Here is a 17465-nt window from a genome sequence, read left to right on the forward strand (position 1 = left end):
GTTCGTAAAATTTGGACTCTCTCTAATCGCTCGAAAAAAGTTTCATTTATTAATATAGATAGATAGATAGATATAGATATAGATTATATTCCATGCATGGAAGTCATGAGGAGACATTTGATAATCGATCTTCAACAAAACAATAAGAGTCATACAGTGCTTCAAAGCATGGTCTGACCTTATGTAGCGAACATTTTAGTTAGCATCTAAGTCAGCTAATTACTAGGATGCAGGAGTGGCTGAGGATGTTTGAGCCTTGTGACTTCTCTTCCTCTTCCGAGGCCTGCTTCTTGTTGCCCCGCTACCAGCATTTTCCTTCTGTGTCAAACATCAATCATATACACTGTGTAAGTTACTTGGAGGGATAATGAGTTAACAACAGAGACATAATGTATGCTGGAGGTGGTCGTGGAAGAGAGAGGAACAGTAGGACAAATTCCGGGGAGAGGTCAGAACCATTCAACACATATCTATTACTTCTGGAACCGCAAATTTAACATCAGCATGGAATGTTTTCTATTGAGGCGAAAATAAGGAGTTTCACGTGTGCTAATGGAACAGTGGAAAAAGGTGGTACGGAACTACTACCACTGGTATTGCCCTCTACTTCGCATTAAAAAGCAGCATAATCATTCAAGCGAGTCATTTTGCTTTATTCCAACAAAATTCATAGTTCAAGAACAATTACACGCGCAAACGCTGGAGGAGAAAATTATTATTTGAACAGAACAGAGCAACTATGCTGGTATAAGATTCAATCACGGTGATAGATCAACCACAATATTGTCTGAATAGTCTAACAAGCGAATCATAAACAAAGCTGCAAAGAAGGAATAAAGGATCGCCTATGCAGCACACCCATCTTATTCTATGTCAGGAAAGTATGATCGTGAGTCGTGACAAGCACATTGTTACTCATATACCTATACACCAAAGGAACAGTCTGGAAAGCAATAGATATATGCATGCAATTTACAGAATAGAGTATAGACACAGTAAATCTCACCTTTCCGGAGTTTGAAGCTGGAGTGCTAGGTTTACTTTTCTTCTTACGAGAAAGGGGGTTTGGAGCCTGCAAGTTTAGGGGAGAACAATTACAATGGATAGCAAGAGATCACAAAAGTAAAGTATTGAACATAAGCAGTGCAAAGAATAACGCATAAATTATAATCAAGCAAACACCAGTTTTAGTCCTTAACAATTTCGGCTAAAACTGCTGTGCAGGTTTCAAACAACCAATTACTGCTACCATCTACAGAAGAGTTTTATTCCCTTAGAGGGAAAAAGTTCCCTCATCCCCATTCCCAGACACCACCACAACATTACCTTATTGTTACGAAAACTAGGGTAATAAAAATTAAAAATTGCATTGAGGATTGCATTTAGTTTAAATGAAGCGAATCCCCAACCAATTTAGCTAGACGTTTTGCTTCATTCTATCACAATGAAAAACTATGAACGGTGAATCTCTGGCCCGTTAGTAATGGAAAATTTGTCCAAAAAGGTGGAGCCTGTTGACTGACAATATTTGGAATTTGACAGGTACTACAGGAGCAACACGTGTTTTAGAGTGAGCACAGTGAATATTTGGAAGAGAACAGCGAGTAATGAATGTCAGGCAAAAATGACAATAACCTTTGCTCTTTTCAGTTTGAACTTGGCCTTATCTTTAATTTCCAATCCCCGTTTATACGTTTTGCGATTGTCTAAAGCCCGAGGCTCTGAAATCTCATCTTCATTTTCTTCCTCAGAAGAATCTATTTCACTGTTCGAAATCTTTTTTACTCGCTTCTGTAGTAACTTGTATTCTGAGTCAGTCATACGTAACCTCTCTTCTTCAGAAACCTTCACATACTCACGCTGGAATGATGAGAGCTGATCAAGATACACAGCATTCCGTAGACCATACATAACCGGAACTCCAGGGACCTGCAAATGGCTTTAACAAATGAAAAATTAAATATCTATTTGTAAACTTTTCCATGCATCTAAAATGCATATCACCACAGGTTCCAAAGAAAAAAAATATGAAACCAAATACAGTTCATCAAAAGAGTTTTTTTCTTTTAAACAATTCTTTTCCAATTCCATTTGCTTTAATCAGTGCAAGCTACAATTGTTTCCACGAAAATATTGTATATTAGAGTTAAGTTGTGTTTCTCTTCAAGGTTTCTAAATTAATGCTTAAAGCAAAATAAAAGGTCGCTCATGTCACAAAACACTGTTACACACACAGACCCTATATTAAAAAGAGATTGATCAGAATTACCTTCTGGCATTGCTTCCGTAATTTAACGTCTTGAGACGCAACAAAGAAGTGCTCAGGATTATTGTCTCCGACAGTTTCGACAATGCAATCATAAGCGCTCACGTTCTGATCATGCTCACATCTGCCACAGTCAAATGGTAAGCATAGTCATAGAGACAAAGGGCCCAATATAAATAGTTGGAAAAAGCTACATGCATAATTGTTCTTTCAAATCCATTTAAGAGTCCAATAAGAACTTACACCTTATTTGAATGGAGGGATTCCAAGGAAAGGGATGGTGACAATTTCCCTTATTTGGATAATAAGTTGCGATGGAGCGAGATGAAAGGAAGGGAAATAGGGAAATGGAGACATTCATTAACGTCCTCCCAAGCCCAATCACAGTTCTTTCCAACATAGAAAACACTTGAATGAAAAACACCCTACATCTATGTCCTCTCCCTCTGACCCTCCTGATCGTTTCTCCTGCTATTATAGGCAAAGAAGATCTGGGATTTTATAAATTGAAGGTTCACTGCTCAAAGTGCACAGCTGAAGTGGCTTTTTAAAGACAACATTTGGCCAGCCTAACCAACAATATAAATATTCTAATGTAGCACATAATTCATCTCTCCCTCAATCGATTCTACCATACTCAAAGAGCCAAATCAGACACACACTATAACTTTCACATGTCAATTCGGTGATAAATATCGTATCGTAGATATAGCCATATAGGAGCTCTGTAATTTCAAGAATCATACTTCGAACAAAATGATAGCTTTGGTAGTCAGGGTAATGAAACGGTGGTTTACTTATCCGTTCACTATAATATTTTAGTGAAAATTGTTAATAACCACCTAGTATTTACTGTATTTTACAAATTAACACCCTGTATTTTGTTTATTATAACTTACCACCTATATTACACCGTATATATCCCATCTACCACCGTATTTCATTCCCGATCAACATTTTACTTAAATCCTGACTACTTAAGTTAGTGAACTATAGAATGACTAAAACACCCTTACTTTGATTCCCTCAAAACACATGCTATACAACCTAAACTAAAAATAAACAACATTCATCACCAACATCATATAGTTCATCACCATCATTAAATTTCCAGAATGCTTTTGTCCACATTCTGCAAAACACAAACCAAAAATCACTTTCATTCCTTGAATATTTGGTCTCACCATTATAAAACGCAAAAAATCCCTCGGAAATCATATGTCTCAGAGGCTCTTCGTTCCTCATTTTTCTTCAATTCGTTTCGGCCTCCATTCCCATCTCCTTGTCTACAGTGACACGACCTCTAATTCCAACTGGTCTTATTAATCACATTAATCAATTATCAATCTCACCTGTTCATTCTTTTGACATTGTAATACCCAAATTTAGCTCCCATTCTTTCATAATTTTATATGTCTCAAATCAATCAAATATCTAATAATCGGGAAAAAAATGGGCGTCAAGGGATACGTGGAGGCTGGTATAGCCTCGATCGTAGTCGGGTGCTCAACCCACCCGCTAGACCTAATCAAGGTTCGTATGCAATTCCAAGGAGAATCCTCCGCTCCCGTCTCTGCTGTCGTCCGTCCGGTTCAATCCCCCAACAAAATTGGTTGTGGCCTTGTTGATGTCGGTGGTGATGCAGGGTTGACAATCCGACAATCCGAAGTTGGCAGGAGGTTCGTGGTGTGGGTTGTGGCCTTGTGGGGGTGGGTGACTGATTAGAGTCAACGGGTGTTATGTAAGTTGGTCGAGGTGGTTTTGTGGCAGTGAAGAAGGCGGTCTGAAGGTGAGTTAGGGAGGGCCGGAGGAAGGGAAGGAGGTGGCAGATGAGGAAGGTGGAGGTTGTGGGTTGGGGCCTGGGGGAAGGGATAAGGGTATTTTAACTTTTAATTGACTATATTGTTTATTAACTTAACGAGTCGGGATTTAAGTAAAATGTTGATCGAGAATGAAATACGGTGGTAAATGGGATATATACGGTGTAATGTAGGTGGTAAGTTGTAATAAACAAAATACAGGGTGTTAATTTGTAAAATACGGTAAATACTAGGTGGTTATTAACAATTTTCACAATATTTTATGGAAAACGAAATTTAATACCATGAAAGGGTTGGGGTTTGCCACCTTGTTTGTATGGAGGGATTAGTCGGCAAAGGGAAGGACACCATTTCCCCATTATCTACTCTATAAATTGAGTCGGATGAAATAGTTGGCATCTATTTCTCCTCCTAAAAGCCAAACAAAAGTCCTACCGTATTGAGGGATTAGTCGGCAAAAGGAAGGGCACCATTTCCCCATTATCTGCTTTATAAATTGAGTCGGATGAAATAGTTAGCATCTATTTCTCCTCCTAAAAGCCAAACAAAAGTCATACCATAGCTTCATTGCCCCTCCCTTGCGCCTCCCCTTCCTAGAATCCAAACAAACCCTAAATGTTCTCGTCAAATTTTTCAACCTTCCAACCTGAAAACACGCCTCTAGAATTAGAATCTCATAACCTCAGCGCCAAACCGTCTAAATTCTTACCCAATAGCATCTATAAATTAAACCTCGTCCTAGAATCCAAACAAACCCTATATGTTCTCATCAAATTTTCAAGCTTTCGACCTGAAAATACGAGTCTAGAACTAGAATCTCATAACCTTAGCGCCAAACCGCCTAAATTCTTACCCAATAGCATCTATAAATTAAACCTCGTCCTAGAATCCAAACAAACCCTAAATGTTCTCGTCAAATTTTCAACCTTCCAACCTGAAAACACGAGTCTAGAACTAGAATCTCATAACCTTAGCGCCAAACCGTCTAAATTCTTACCCAATAGGATCTATAAATTAAACCTCCTCCTAGAATCCAAACAAACCCTATATGTTCTCATCAAATTTTCAAGCTTTCGACCTGAAAACAGGCCTCCAGAACTAGAATCTTATAACCTTAGCCCCAAACCGCCTTAATTCTTATCCAATAACGTCTCTAAACTAAACCTAATTGACTAACTGTTACCATTCCATCCACAAACACCCAAAAAAGAAACTCAAACAGCATTTAAAAAAAAAACTTACTTAGCAAGTCGAAAATCTCGGCGAGCAGAATTTACAGATCCCCCATAAGAGCGTCCAAGAGATTCCAACTCTGCAATAGCACACCTAAAAACCGAAAAAAAAAAAAACACCACGATTCAATCAATTAATCTCAAATTAAAACGGTTTTTCACAAAAAAACCATGACCCATTAAGTGAAAAGTCCGTCATCAAATAAAGCGAAAACAAAACCATGATTCAATCAGCTATTCTCATGTAAGACGGTTTTACCCAAACATTGTGTAATTAAATAGAGACATACTTGGTAGTAAAGAGATGAACAGGTGCAGCAAGAGCACTAGAAACGGATTTATCAGGAACAAGATTGTTGTTAGATAAATGGTGAATAAAAGTTCCGTCACATAAAACCTTGAAGGGTTCTCTAAATCCAAAACATGCTGTGTAAAATCTCACTATTTTCCTGTGTCTTTTCTGCTTTGTGAACCTCATTTTTGAGACTGCGAGAGATCGAGATTGTGTTGGTGGTGATTGGTCAAGTAGATTGAACTCTTCTTAATTGGGGTTTAAGGGTTTTTTGAGGGACTAGGGTTTGTTTGGGAAAATCCCGTTTTGAAATAATGTTCACGGATATGATTCATATGGAGAAATTGTTAATTTGAGTCCGTTTGTGCGTGTCGGTTTTGGCGGGTCGGGTTATGGCGGGTTCGGAATCTGTCGGTCATGATTACGTCTGGATCAGGGTTTAGGTTATTTAATGGTCGAGTTAGTTGGGTCAATTCGTAGCTTGTGGTCAGGTCAGGTTAGGTTCAGGTCATTGTCAAGTCGGATTTGGGTCAAATTTTGGTTGAGTCGGGTCATTGTCAAGATCATTCTTGGGTCGGGTCATCATTGGGTCGGGTAATTATGGTAATTTGTCTAGTCTATTAGGGTTTGAGTTGGGTTTTGCTTGGTTTGGCTCATCAATTTATTATTATCCGGTTGATTTGTTCCCATTATTTTATCATTTTGAATTGAGTTATGGTCATTATTTACTTAAGGTTGGTTAATTTTAAGTATTTTATGAAAGTCAGGTCGAGTAATTACATTGGAAATGACTCGTGTTCATATAAAGGCAAACATAGAGTTTGACGAGCTATTGTGGATGACCAATTTTCATCCTGGTTTAGCCAAGCATTCCATAAATGTCGTGTAGTATGATCAAATAAAAAAAAAAAAAAAAAAAAAAAAAAAAAAAAAAAAAAAAAACTTTTTACGAGGTTCCAAGTTCATTTCTCCTTCGTATCATATTTCGATTCATTGTACTCCACTCCACCGTCGTAATACAGCCCGTCAAAGAGTCCAGACTAAGGTGAAAACCACCTCATCGATTTTTGATTTCATATTGCAAAACATTGCATCGTTTCATTTCTAGATGTCAACTAGCTCATCGCATAAGGTGATAACCTCATTATGTTGCTATTCAAGAGTTAAGACTAAAGTTGAACACTAGCTGATACGTGCATTCTATATAGTCTTTGTAAGCCTTTTATGCACGTATTTCTATGCGGTTCTCGTAGTTTTAGGCTACGAAATGCCCCGAATATTCTACTTTGGTTCGTTTGGCTTTATTTGCAGGAATGGACCTGAAAGTAGCGGAATTGAGCCTTTTATTGTCCGTTTAGCTTGCATTAAGGAGATGAGTGGATTTGGAGCGGAAATGTTGCTGCCTTGAGATGCGTGAGGTCGTCTCGGAAGCAATTCAACGTTCAAATGAGCTGGCTAAGTGGAAGATGACTCGATCGAAGACTCTTAATGTTCGATCGAGTAGTTTGGATGAGAGAAAGCCTCGATCGAATGATTATTATCTTCGATCGAAAGAGGCTATTTGGTGGTTCTTCGATCGAGTAGTATTTTCACTCGATCGAGTGGTTTTTGCTGGATGTTGTTCGATCAAGCAGTTCCAAAGTGCTCGATCGAGTAACTTGCTATGGACACGAGATTTTATCTTAATTTCGTGTTTTAGGTTTAATAATTGACTCTCCTATAAATAAGAGAGACGTGATTAGGTTCAGGGATATATTTTTCATCTCTCTTCTCAGTTCTCTTTTCCCTTTTTCCTGTTGAACGTTCTTTTGCCTTTCTCATTCCGGATCTTAAACTTCTGTAATTTCTTTACTCCCTTTATTTAATTTAATTCCCTTTGCATATTTCTATACCATGCTTGTTCCTTTCTCCATTGTTATTGCTTTACCTATTACTATGAATAGCTAATCCCTTAATGCTAGGATTAGGGGAACCATGGCAGTATAGCGATGACGCGATAGTTGGTTTAGTAGGTCTATTGTGAGAATTGTTTCATTAGCAATATAACTGTAATCGTTTGGTTGAATGCATGCAACTGAATTAGTTAATATGGTTAAAATGAGACCTAGATCGAGAGATTGAATGAATAGAACTGCTATGAACAATAGACTACACTAATGAGGGCGCGAGCTAAGTCAGTATTATTTTAGGGCGGATAGGGGATCGAGAGGACCTTTCCACTACCCTTCTCACATCAGACCGACTGACCTACCTTTAGCTGACTTGCGTGATACCATGGTGAACCGACATCCTAGCATATTTCTCTCTATTTGACTTTTCTCTTATTTCATCCCTTGCTTTTATTAGTTTAGTTTATACAACTCAAACCCCCCATTCTGTGACCTTAGACAGACCGAATAACAAGTAGATAGTGACCGCCTCCCTGTGGATACGATACCCGACTTACCTCTGCTGCATTAGTAGAGCCAGTTGGTTTTATTTTTGATAGGATTGCGACAGCCGTGTCACTAGCTCAACAAGATCAAATGTTACAAGCCAATTTGGTGAGCCCAGTGGCGTAGCCACCTATAAGTAATGGGGTATTGAGATCCCACAGTTTTTTGTAGATTTACTGAATCGTATGCCGATATATGTACGATTGTACTTATTTTTGATTACATAAGACCCCTCTATTTTATGGGTGGTTATTAAATTTACGTTAAGACTCCGGTGGTCAAATTTTCTGGCTACGTCACTGGGTGAGCCCACCTCTAAACTCCATAATTCAAAAGAGCAAATGAAAATGTTTATTAATCACACCACTAGTCTAATACTAATTGAATACGTATCTATCTAAGATGTTCACATCATCAAAAATCAATTTAGGAAAGTATCATAACTAATATTTTCTGGTATAAAAAATAAAGTAAAAAATCTTTTAATTATGTATAATATATTTCCTAAATTATATTCAAGTGATTTTTCGAATTTTTATATAAAAACCTTTTACATTTCATTTAAAAAAAATCGTTAAAAAAATTTATGAAAATAGTATAATTAGATTCGTGGTAAAAAAAATGCTATAATTAGAGTTTAGATTTCATATTATTTGCACATATTTAAGACGATATACTTCTTAGTATTTTATATGTTCCACAAAACATATATAAATAATAAAAGTCCCACATCGAAAGATTAGCATAAGGTGGGGTGATGAGTCCCACATCGAAAGATTATCACAAGGTGGGGTGATGCTATAATTATAAATAGAAGATATCTTTGGAATTTATTTATCAACCCAAAATCTAGTGAGTCTCTCAAGTATTATATTAGAGAGTTCAAGTTTGTATCATTATCTTTACAATATGATATAAAAAATAATGTGAAGAATGTTTTAATTATTACAACAATATTTCTTATATTAAAATGGATTAAAATGTTTTAATTATTCAATTTAATTAGAATAAAAATATAAAAATGAGTTAGGTATGATTTCATTACAATAGGACCAACTCACTGAATATTAGTCAAACGATTAAGCGGACAACAGTTGAAGAAATTCAAGTATAGCAAAGAGCTCATGTTTCAGCTACCATCTTAGCTCTAAGAACTGCCAACACACTCATAATAAAATGTTACAAGAACATTTTTCTAAAAGACCCATAGGCCATAATGGCTTATGTAGTCTTAATACCAAATTTATTTGTATTTTATTATCACGAATTTTTATTTGAGACGGAATTATCCGTCTTCAATCTTTTTTTTGTTTAAATAGGTACTTAAATTAAAAGACTTACAAACAGAGTTCATACATTAATTAAGGGGGAGTAGGAGGCCTGACTCCAAAGAACAATTCATTATTAAAACGAGTTAGATGTCGAATTAGGTGCGAAAAAGATGGTGTATTTCTTAGTATGTTATATGTAACACATTGAAAAATAATGTAGATATGGTGAATATACTCTGTAGTAGAAAAGGTGGGGTCATCCTATTATAAATAGTAGAATTGTCCATATCGAAAGATTAACATAAGGTGTGCTGATCCTATTATTATGAATAGTAAAATTGTCCCACATCGAAAGATTAACATAATGTGGAGTGATCCTATGATTATAAATATGAGTCATCCCTAGCGTTTAAATATCAAACCAAAATCTTTTAAGTCTCTTAAGTATTATCATATATAGCTCTTATAAGAGTTTGTATTATTACATCCACAGTAGTGAAATTTAATTATTTATATTAATACTTTTGATTTTGGTGGTTTCACAATTATATAATGATATATAGTTATATCATCCCATTTTCTACTCAAATTTAGTAGTTTTGCAATAAGCTATTTATTTTTTAATTTTTAAGCTGAATTTTTAAATAACGAACATACATCAGTTCTATACTTATTATACAAGAGACTTTACAAGTACCGTTACATAATGTTAATTCCTCATGTTAATTTTTCAAGTTTTAACATTTTTTTTCGTTTAGAGAGTCCAACCCTTAAAAATTACTTAATATTTATAAGAAAAAAATATTAATTTTATACATAAGAAAAATTTTGGACTTTAAATAAGATTAGTTTGTTAGCGATAAGATAAAATCGCACAAATGTTACCTATATACGTGCGAAAAACTGTAAAATCTAGATAAAATTAGTTTGTTAGTATTTACTCATTATTAATCGGATTGGATATTGAACATACGAATATTAACATTTTGTAAATGCTGATATTATTAAATATAACTATTATTAGATATAATGAGTAGCAATTGTCCGTATTTCGGGATTCGGGTTGGTTGTCGAGCTAGGTGTGAAAAAGACGGTGTATTTCTTAGTATGTTATTTGTCCCACATTGAAAAATAATGGAGGTGTTGTGAATATACTACGTATAAATAGTAGAATTGTCCCACATTGAAAGATTAACATAAGGTAGGGTGATCTTATGATTATAAATAGAAGTCATCCTTGAAACTTGGGAATCAACCCAAAATCTTTTGAGTCACTTAACTATTGTGAAACAGAGCTCTTAAGAGTTTCTATTATTAACGGTTAAAATTAAAATTTAACAAACTATAATTTTGTCTTCACTATTATTATTATTATTATTATTATTATTATTATTATTATTATTATTATTATTATTATTATTATTATTATTATTATTATTATTATTATTATTACTATTACTATTACTATTACTATTACTATTACTATTACTATTACTATTACTATTACTATTACTATTACAATTATTATGTAAGATGGTCTTATTAATTGAACAAAAAAAATTTGAAAAAACTAATTTAAAAGCATGACATGTGTAAGTAAATTGTCTATATTTGAAGGGCAGGTATATGGTTCAAACAAAATATATACTCCCTCCGTCTCAATCAATAGTTTACATTTTTTTTATTCCCCTTCACAAAATACAGCAAATGTAAATTATTCATTAATTTCACACCTGTCTTTATATTAATCATAAGGGCTATCAAAGCATCCCGATTCCCTTACACTTATGATGATTAGTACTTAGGGGTCGTTTGGTTCAACAAGTCGGAATGGAATGGAATGAAATTTAATAGTATGGTGGTATGGAGTTCTAAATCCATACTAACCTAATCATGTTTGGTTCACTACAAGTTATAGAAGGGGGGAATGAATGGAGTTTGAATCCAAGGCGGAGGGTGGATATGAGATCCAAAGGGTTAGGGGTAGAGTTAGAATCCATTGGGTATCTAACTCCGTTCCAAAATCACCCAACCAAACACTTGAATGAAGTCAATCCATTCCATTTCATTCCAAATTAGCAAACCAAACATCCCCTTAATATATTTTGCTAGAATTCGAGATAACAAAGCTTTAATTACAGGCTACTTAGGGGACGTTTGGTATGGGAAAGGGCAAGAGAATGAAATCAAGAAAGGGAAATAAAGACAAAAGAAAGGTAAAGAAATGGATCCTCTTTAATTTATTTTCTTGTTTGGTTAAAATACAAGGGAATGAATTTAAAAAAAATCCAATAAAAAAGAGCCATAAACACCCACAAACCACCACCACCAAACTTAACCACACCAGCAAGAATAACATCGTCGGCCGCCGGCTAGCCATACTTGCCACCGAAAAGTCAGCCCTCCCTCACACATCACTACTTCTTCTCCTTTGTATACCCTACGAAATCACCATTCACCACCATAATCAGCCCTTAAAACACCATTAAATCAGTCCACAAAATACAAAAATCCCTCCCCCACCCATCAAAACACCAGATCTGGTGGTTTTAGGCTGGGTTCGTGGGATTAGGGCGGATCACTGGAGAGGAGTAATAGGGAAACATGTCGCCGACAAAAGGGTGGAAGGATGGCGTCGACAGTGGTGGTGATATTGGATGGTGACGTCGGTTGTGGTGGCAGTGGTAGGGTATACGTGGTGGGAGCATGTGTGGTGGTTGAGGTGGTAGTTTTGTGAGGTAGGGAATGGAATCCCATACCTTAGGGTGGGTGGGTGAATGGAATTAGAGAGATTATGAGTTATGGAAGGGAATTGAGGGGGGTAAGAAAATGGGAAAAATGATGAAACAAACATCCTCAAAGGGAATAAGAGATTTTGATTCCCTTTTACTTTCCTGAATACCCCTAACCAAATGCCCCCTTAATGCTTTGAATCAAGTACGTATCAAGAGACCATAAGGGATTAGGATATTTCATTTTTTTAGAATTATGTGACACCCGAATTTGAACTTCGAAACACCTATTCGATAATGTTCTATAACTTAGTTTTAAAATAATCATGGTCATTAACCCGTACGAAGTACGGTCTAGTATATTATTTTGTCCCACATTGAAAAATAATGTAGGGTTGATAAATTTACTACGAATAAATAGTTGAATTGTCCAACATCAGAAAATTGTCATTAGGTGAATTATTCCACATCAGAAGTGTAACACCCCCATATCCAGAGGAGCCTTAACTAGGCCTTCCTTAGCATATAAAGGCGTTACCATCTCGGTTACCCGAGGACAGTAATAATCAAATGTCGATAAAAGAACGATTATGTTATATTACAAGTGATTTAAAACCAACTGACGATATAAAAGATATCAGTCAATGGCTACTCGCTATTACTATCAAATCTCATGAAGACTCATCCCTGCCCGGACTCCAGCTATCAACGACATCAACACCTGCTAAGACAGACTGCTCACCATAAGGGATCACGACAGACACATAAAATAACAAGACAACCACACAAGGTCAGTACTGAGATAAGACATGACAATACCAACAACAACTATCAATACAACACAACACAATCAGTCACACACACAATCACACCCACTCCAATCAATCTCCGTCACCGACTGTCCACTGGACCAGCCCTGCCAGTGAGGGACCGCAGCCGTACCCACCAAATCCCCGCTCATCATACCGAGCGATAACCCTGTCCCATTAATGTGCACATCCCCTCCCGTGGCGGGTTCCACGGAGGGCGAAACTAGGGCGTGAACCCACTACCGCAAGTGACTCCACTCAGCCGAGAACGCATCTCGAGAACCATAGACAAACAATCACAGACAGCTGCAACACAACACAACCAACAAACTGTATATACCGACTGACCACTGTACACATACTGCCACACAAACACAACCACAATACAACCACAACGACCGACTCACTAGACCATCTACAGAGACTGAGTAGGCGAACCTACCTTTAAGCAACTGCAACCACTCCATGCCAACATACGAAACATCCGGCAATCAAGCAACAACCATAACACAATCATCTATCACTACCAAGCAAATCCTAACTGCAAAGACAAGGATACGGATGATGATGACGACATACCTACAAGAAGAAACCCGACAAAAGACCGCTAACCGACTCAAGTTACGCTCTCCTAAGGCACAAGAACCTTCAAAGGCTTCCATGGAGGTTATATGGTGAAGGGAAGGGAAGGAGGCGACCTAAGGGTCTGAAGAAATGAGGCAGAAATGGTCTGCGGATTTAACAAAACGCGATTATAAACCCTCGCTGAAAACCCGTTACTCGATCGAGTTCCACCCTACTCGATCGAGTATCCAAGCTACTCGATCGAGTAGCCTCTACTCTATCGAGTACCACGCACAACTCACAACCCAAGGTAACTTGGCATGCACTTCTAAGGATTATTACCGCTCCCAAGGTCAGTCAACGCTGGTCAAAGGGTCTCTAAAAGGGCGGGTATTACAGTCTTCCCCCCTTAAAAAGAACTTCGTCCCCGAAGTTCAACTCACCTATCTCAACGCACAAGACACGGGAACACGAGGCCATCACTACCCTTTCGACACAGGCCACTACTCCGCGGAAATGCCATCCCCCATGTCATCATCATCACTGTCTAACACTCTATATAAAACACCAACCTCGCAATACGAACCAGCACAATCAACGATTACCCATCATATTACGAGTTTACCCCATTTACTAGTAACAACCATCAACACGAAACATATCTCATATCAACATGCCACATGACTATACCACCATGTTACTCAACAACGCGATTCTATTATGACACATGGCACCTCAACTATCTCTTTATGACCGTCTTTTAAAACATACTATCAACTTTCACTTCGACGCATGAATTACTCAATGACTAAGGTAACCAATTACAACTTCATACAAGCAATGTGACCAAAGTAATAGAAAACTTTGTAAATAAACAACAAAACATTATAAACGAACAACAACATAATTTCAAAATCAGCCTTTTTATTTTGCGACATTACTCTTCCCCTCTAAAAGGAACTTCGTCCCCGAAGTTCACCACCAAAATACTACATATGTTACTTACTACTTGCATCGTGACATAAATCTAAACCATATTATTCATTATGGACATTACTCATATTACTCGTACAACCAGTAAACCATAAAGATATATGCAACCATATTCGAATAACTAGTCACCGTCAAGCAGGCATAAGCATATCATTTGAATTTGTATATATAGAATCCGGTGAAATACAACTTGTAGACAAAACGGATGTAAAATGAATGCAATAAGAATAATTTACGACTTCACTATTCGTTGCAAACACGCCCTTAAAACTAAGCACGACCTCCAACATATGAAATGAACGGTTCAAACATGTTACTACTCATTAATAACCATGTTAAACATCCAACATGTAATTATATAACAAGTAAACGATTTTAATTTTTCAAAAGTTCCTGTAACAGTGCTACTCGATCGAGTAGGTAGTGGTACTCGATCGAGTGCCCGCTACTCGATCGAATGTCTAGGCTACTCGATCGAGTAGCCCTGAGATCAGAATGCTTCATTTCTGCCACGCCTGTAGCTACTCGACCGAATATGGGGTACTCTTTCGAGTACCTACAGGCCAAAATCTTGGGAAACCTGTCATAACCCGCATATATAAATACATAATGTCACATAACATGAGTCGGGATGACTTCCCGACTCCCAATATCCTACAATCAAGTCAAGCTAGTAAATCCGGCCTTATGGCCAACCATACAAATCTAAAATAAAAGTTCTAACAACCAACGACTACCATAATCTAACAACGACTACCATCAACCAAACACAAAGGTAAAGAATAGGAGTATCACTCCTGCTGCTGCTGCTCCTCCTCCTCCATCACCTCATCTCCGCCACCATCGCCTCCCGATGTGCCCGCTCCCGATGACCCAATACCCGCATCAACCCCCGCTCCAGCTCCAGGACTCACATACCATGGGGTCAAGCCGCCAAAAGCAAAGGACTGAGGTGTCCCCCAAGCTGACTGATCCACCCCGTAAGAGTGGAAAACCCCACTATAGTCCCCGACTCCACTCCACCACACTGGATGTGGCCCCACGGTCCCTATCCCCTGAGTGTACGCCATCTCATGCATATTCCGGAGTGTCAAAGTAGATGACACTCTCTCCGCCAAGTAGCTCGCACGCGTCTCCGGGGTGTCGAGGTAGGGGTAGCACGGAAAAGGGTGCTGCTGCGGTGGTGCTACCGGCCGTGATCTAGTCTCAGCGGTCCTCTCCCTCACTCAACGGGATCCTCTCCCCAACCTGGGCCTCTCCTCCACTACTGTAATACTCCGTATTTATAGTCTTGGGGGTACTCTATCGAGTAGGCCTTACTCTGTCGAGTAAGGGTAGGTGGCGCAGCAAAATAGTTTCTGACCTGTTGGGCACTCGATCGAGTAGCTGGGGCACTCGATCGAGTAGGGGGGGTACTCGATCGAGTACCTTGGGTACTCGATCGAGCGTCCGGTTTTACGGGGAAGTTTTCTCGGGTTTTGTTAATTACGCGATTAAGGTATTTAAACAAATTCGTCTTTGTTCTAAATCACTTTTTACAAAACCTAAAACCTGTTTAAGAGAGAAAGCAACTTGTCTTCTTCCTAATCGCGTTCTTGACAATTTCCGGAGTTCAGACGGTCAGTTCGTATCGTAGTTCGTGTCGTTGGATTCCTTGCGTCGAGGGTAAGCTTTTAATATAATTTATATAATGTTTTGATATGATTGATGAAACCCTAATTTAGGAATTGGGGGTTTTTATGAGTAGTATTTGAATGGTAGCATATATGTGTTGTATGATAGGAGGAGAATTCGTAGAGGAGCCGTTTTGAGACAGCTGTAGATACCGTCTGCGTGTTTTGCTTTCTAGGTAGGATTTCCTACTCAGTATTAGTCCCATAATGGGATATTGGTGATGCGTTGTAGTTAGTTGTTTGATATGATGATTGTGATTGTGATTGTGATTGTGGTTGTGTTTGTTGATGGTTCTCGAGATGCGTTCTCGGCTGAGTGGGGTCACTTGCGGGAGTGATCTCACGCCCTAGTTTCGCCCTTCGTGGAACCCGCCACGAAAGGGGATGTGCACATTAATGGACAGGGTTATCGCTCGTACGATGAGCGGGGCTTAGGTGGGAACGGCTGCGGTCCCCCACTGGCAGGGCTGGTCCAGTGGACAGTCAGTGTTGAGATGATGATGGGAGTTGGTGTTGTGTGTGCGTGACAGTTCAGCTGTCTGTTTGCCTTATTGTTGTTATCTATATTAATTGTGTGATTAGTACTGACCCCGGTGTTGTTTTGTAAAACCTGCGGTGATCCATTCGGGGATGGTGAGCAGATATTGAACAGGTATAGAGATGATATTGGGATAGCTGGGATGGCCATGACATGACGATAGAGTCTTCCGCTGTAGTTTATTATTTATTTACATTTCATTTGAGAACAGACAGTTTGGAATAATGTATTGTACTTTCAGTTTGGTTTGAGGATTGTAACTCTTCGTTAAAGCACTTATAATAAATGTTGTTTCTGTTTTGTCTATTTGATTATCATACCTCGGGCAACCGAGATGGTGATGTCTCCATACCTGAGTGGTCCTGGTAAGGCACTTGGAGTATGGGGGTGTTACAACTACTGCTGCATTCTCTCCCTTCTTCGGCTCGGGCATCACCTGGAGGATCGTATCATCAATGAGGTACGTCCGCAACTGTCGAGGTCCATCATCACCCTCCTCCTCCTCATCGGAGTCCACAGCTATAACCACCGGGTCTAACGGCTCTGTCGGTGGGAAGTGCTCAGGAGCCGGAATCTTCATCTAGCTCATGCCCCACACCCTCCAAGCTAGGCTGCCATCAGCTAAAGTTCTCAACCATTTCAGGTCGAGGTAGTAGTCTCGGTCCATCGTAGGCACCGGTGTAGCCAGAGGAACATACTCGGAAGAAGCCTCAAATGTGGTTAGATTTTCAGCTAACCGAGTGGCGATAGCGCCACAACTCAAGTACCGGGAAGTGGCAGTAGCCATCAAAGCAAGGCTAGCGCAGACTATGGCAGTAACATTAAAGACCACCCTCTCGG

At 38.5% G+C, this 17465-nt stretch overlaps 1 protein-coding gene across 1 annotated transcript; it reads right to left on the reverse strand.

Moving 5' to 3' along the window:
• Positions 1 to 84: 84 nt before the first annotated feature.
• Positions 85 to 5974, reverse strand: LOC141618716 (uncharacterized). Its single transcript, XM_074435799.1, has 6 exons — positions 5609 to 5974; positions 5329 to 5412; positions 2270 to 2390; positions 1636 to 1929; positions 1007 to 1072; positions 85 to 318 (listed from the first exon to the last, which is right to left on the reverse strand). The coding sequence occupies exons 1-6, from the start codon at positions 5794 to 5796 to the stop codon at positions 223 to 225; spliced, it is 849 nt and encodes a 282-aa protein (XP_074291900.1). The 5' UTR covers positions 5797 to 5974; the 3' UTR covers positions 85 to 222.
• Positions 5975 to 17465: the final 11491 nt, after the last annotated feature.

This window comes from Silene latifolia, chromosome X (genome assembly GCF_048544455.1).
Source record: "Silene latifolia isolate original U9 population chromosome X, ASM4854445v1, whole genome shotgun sequence".
In the NCBI taxonomy this organism is placed as follows: Eukaryota; Viridiplantae; Streptophyta; class Magnoliopsida; order Caryophyllales; family Caryophyllaceae; genus Silene; species Silene latifolia.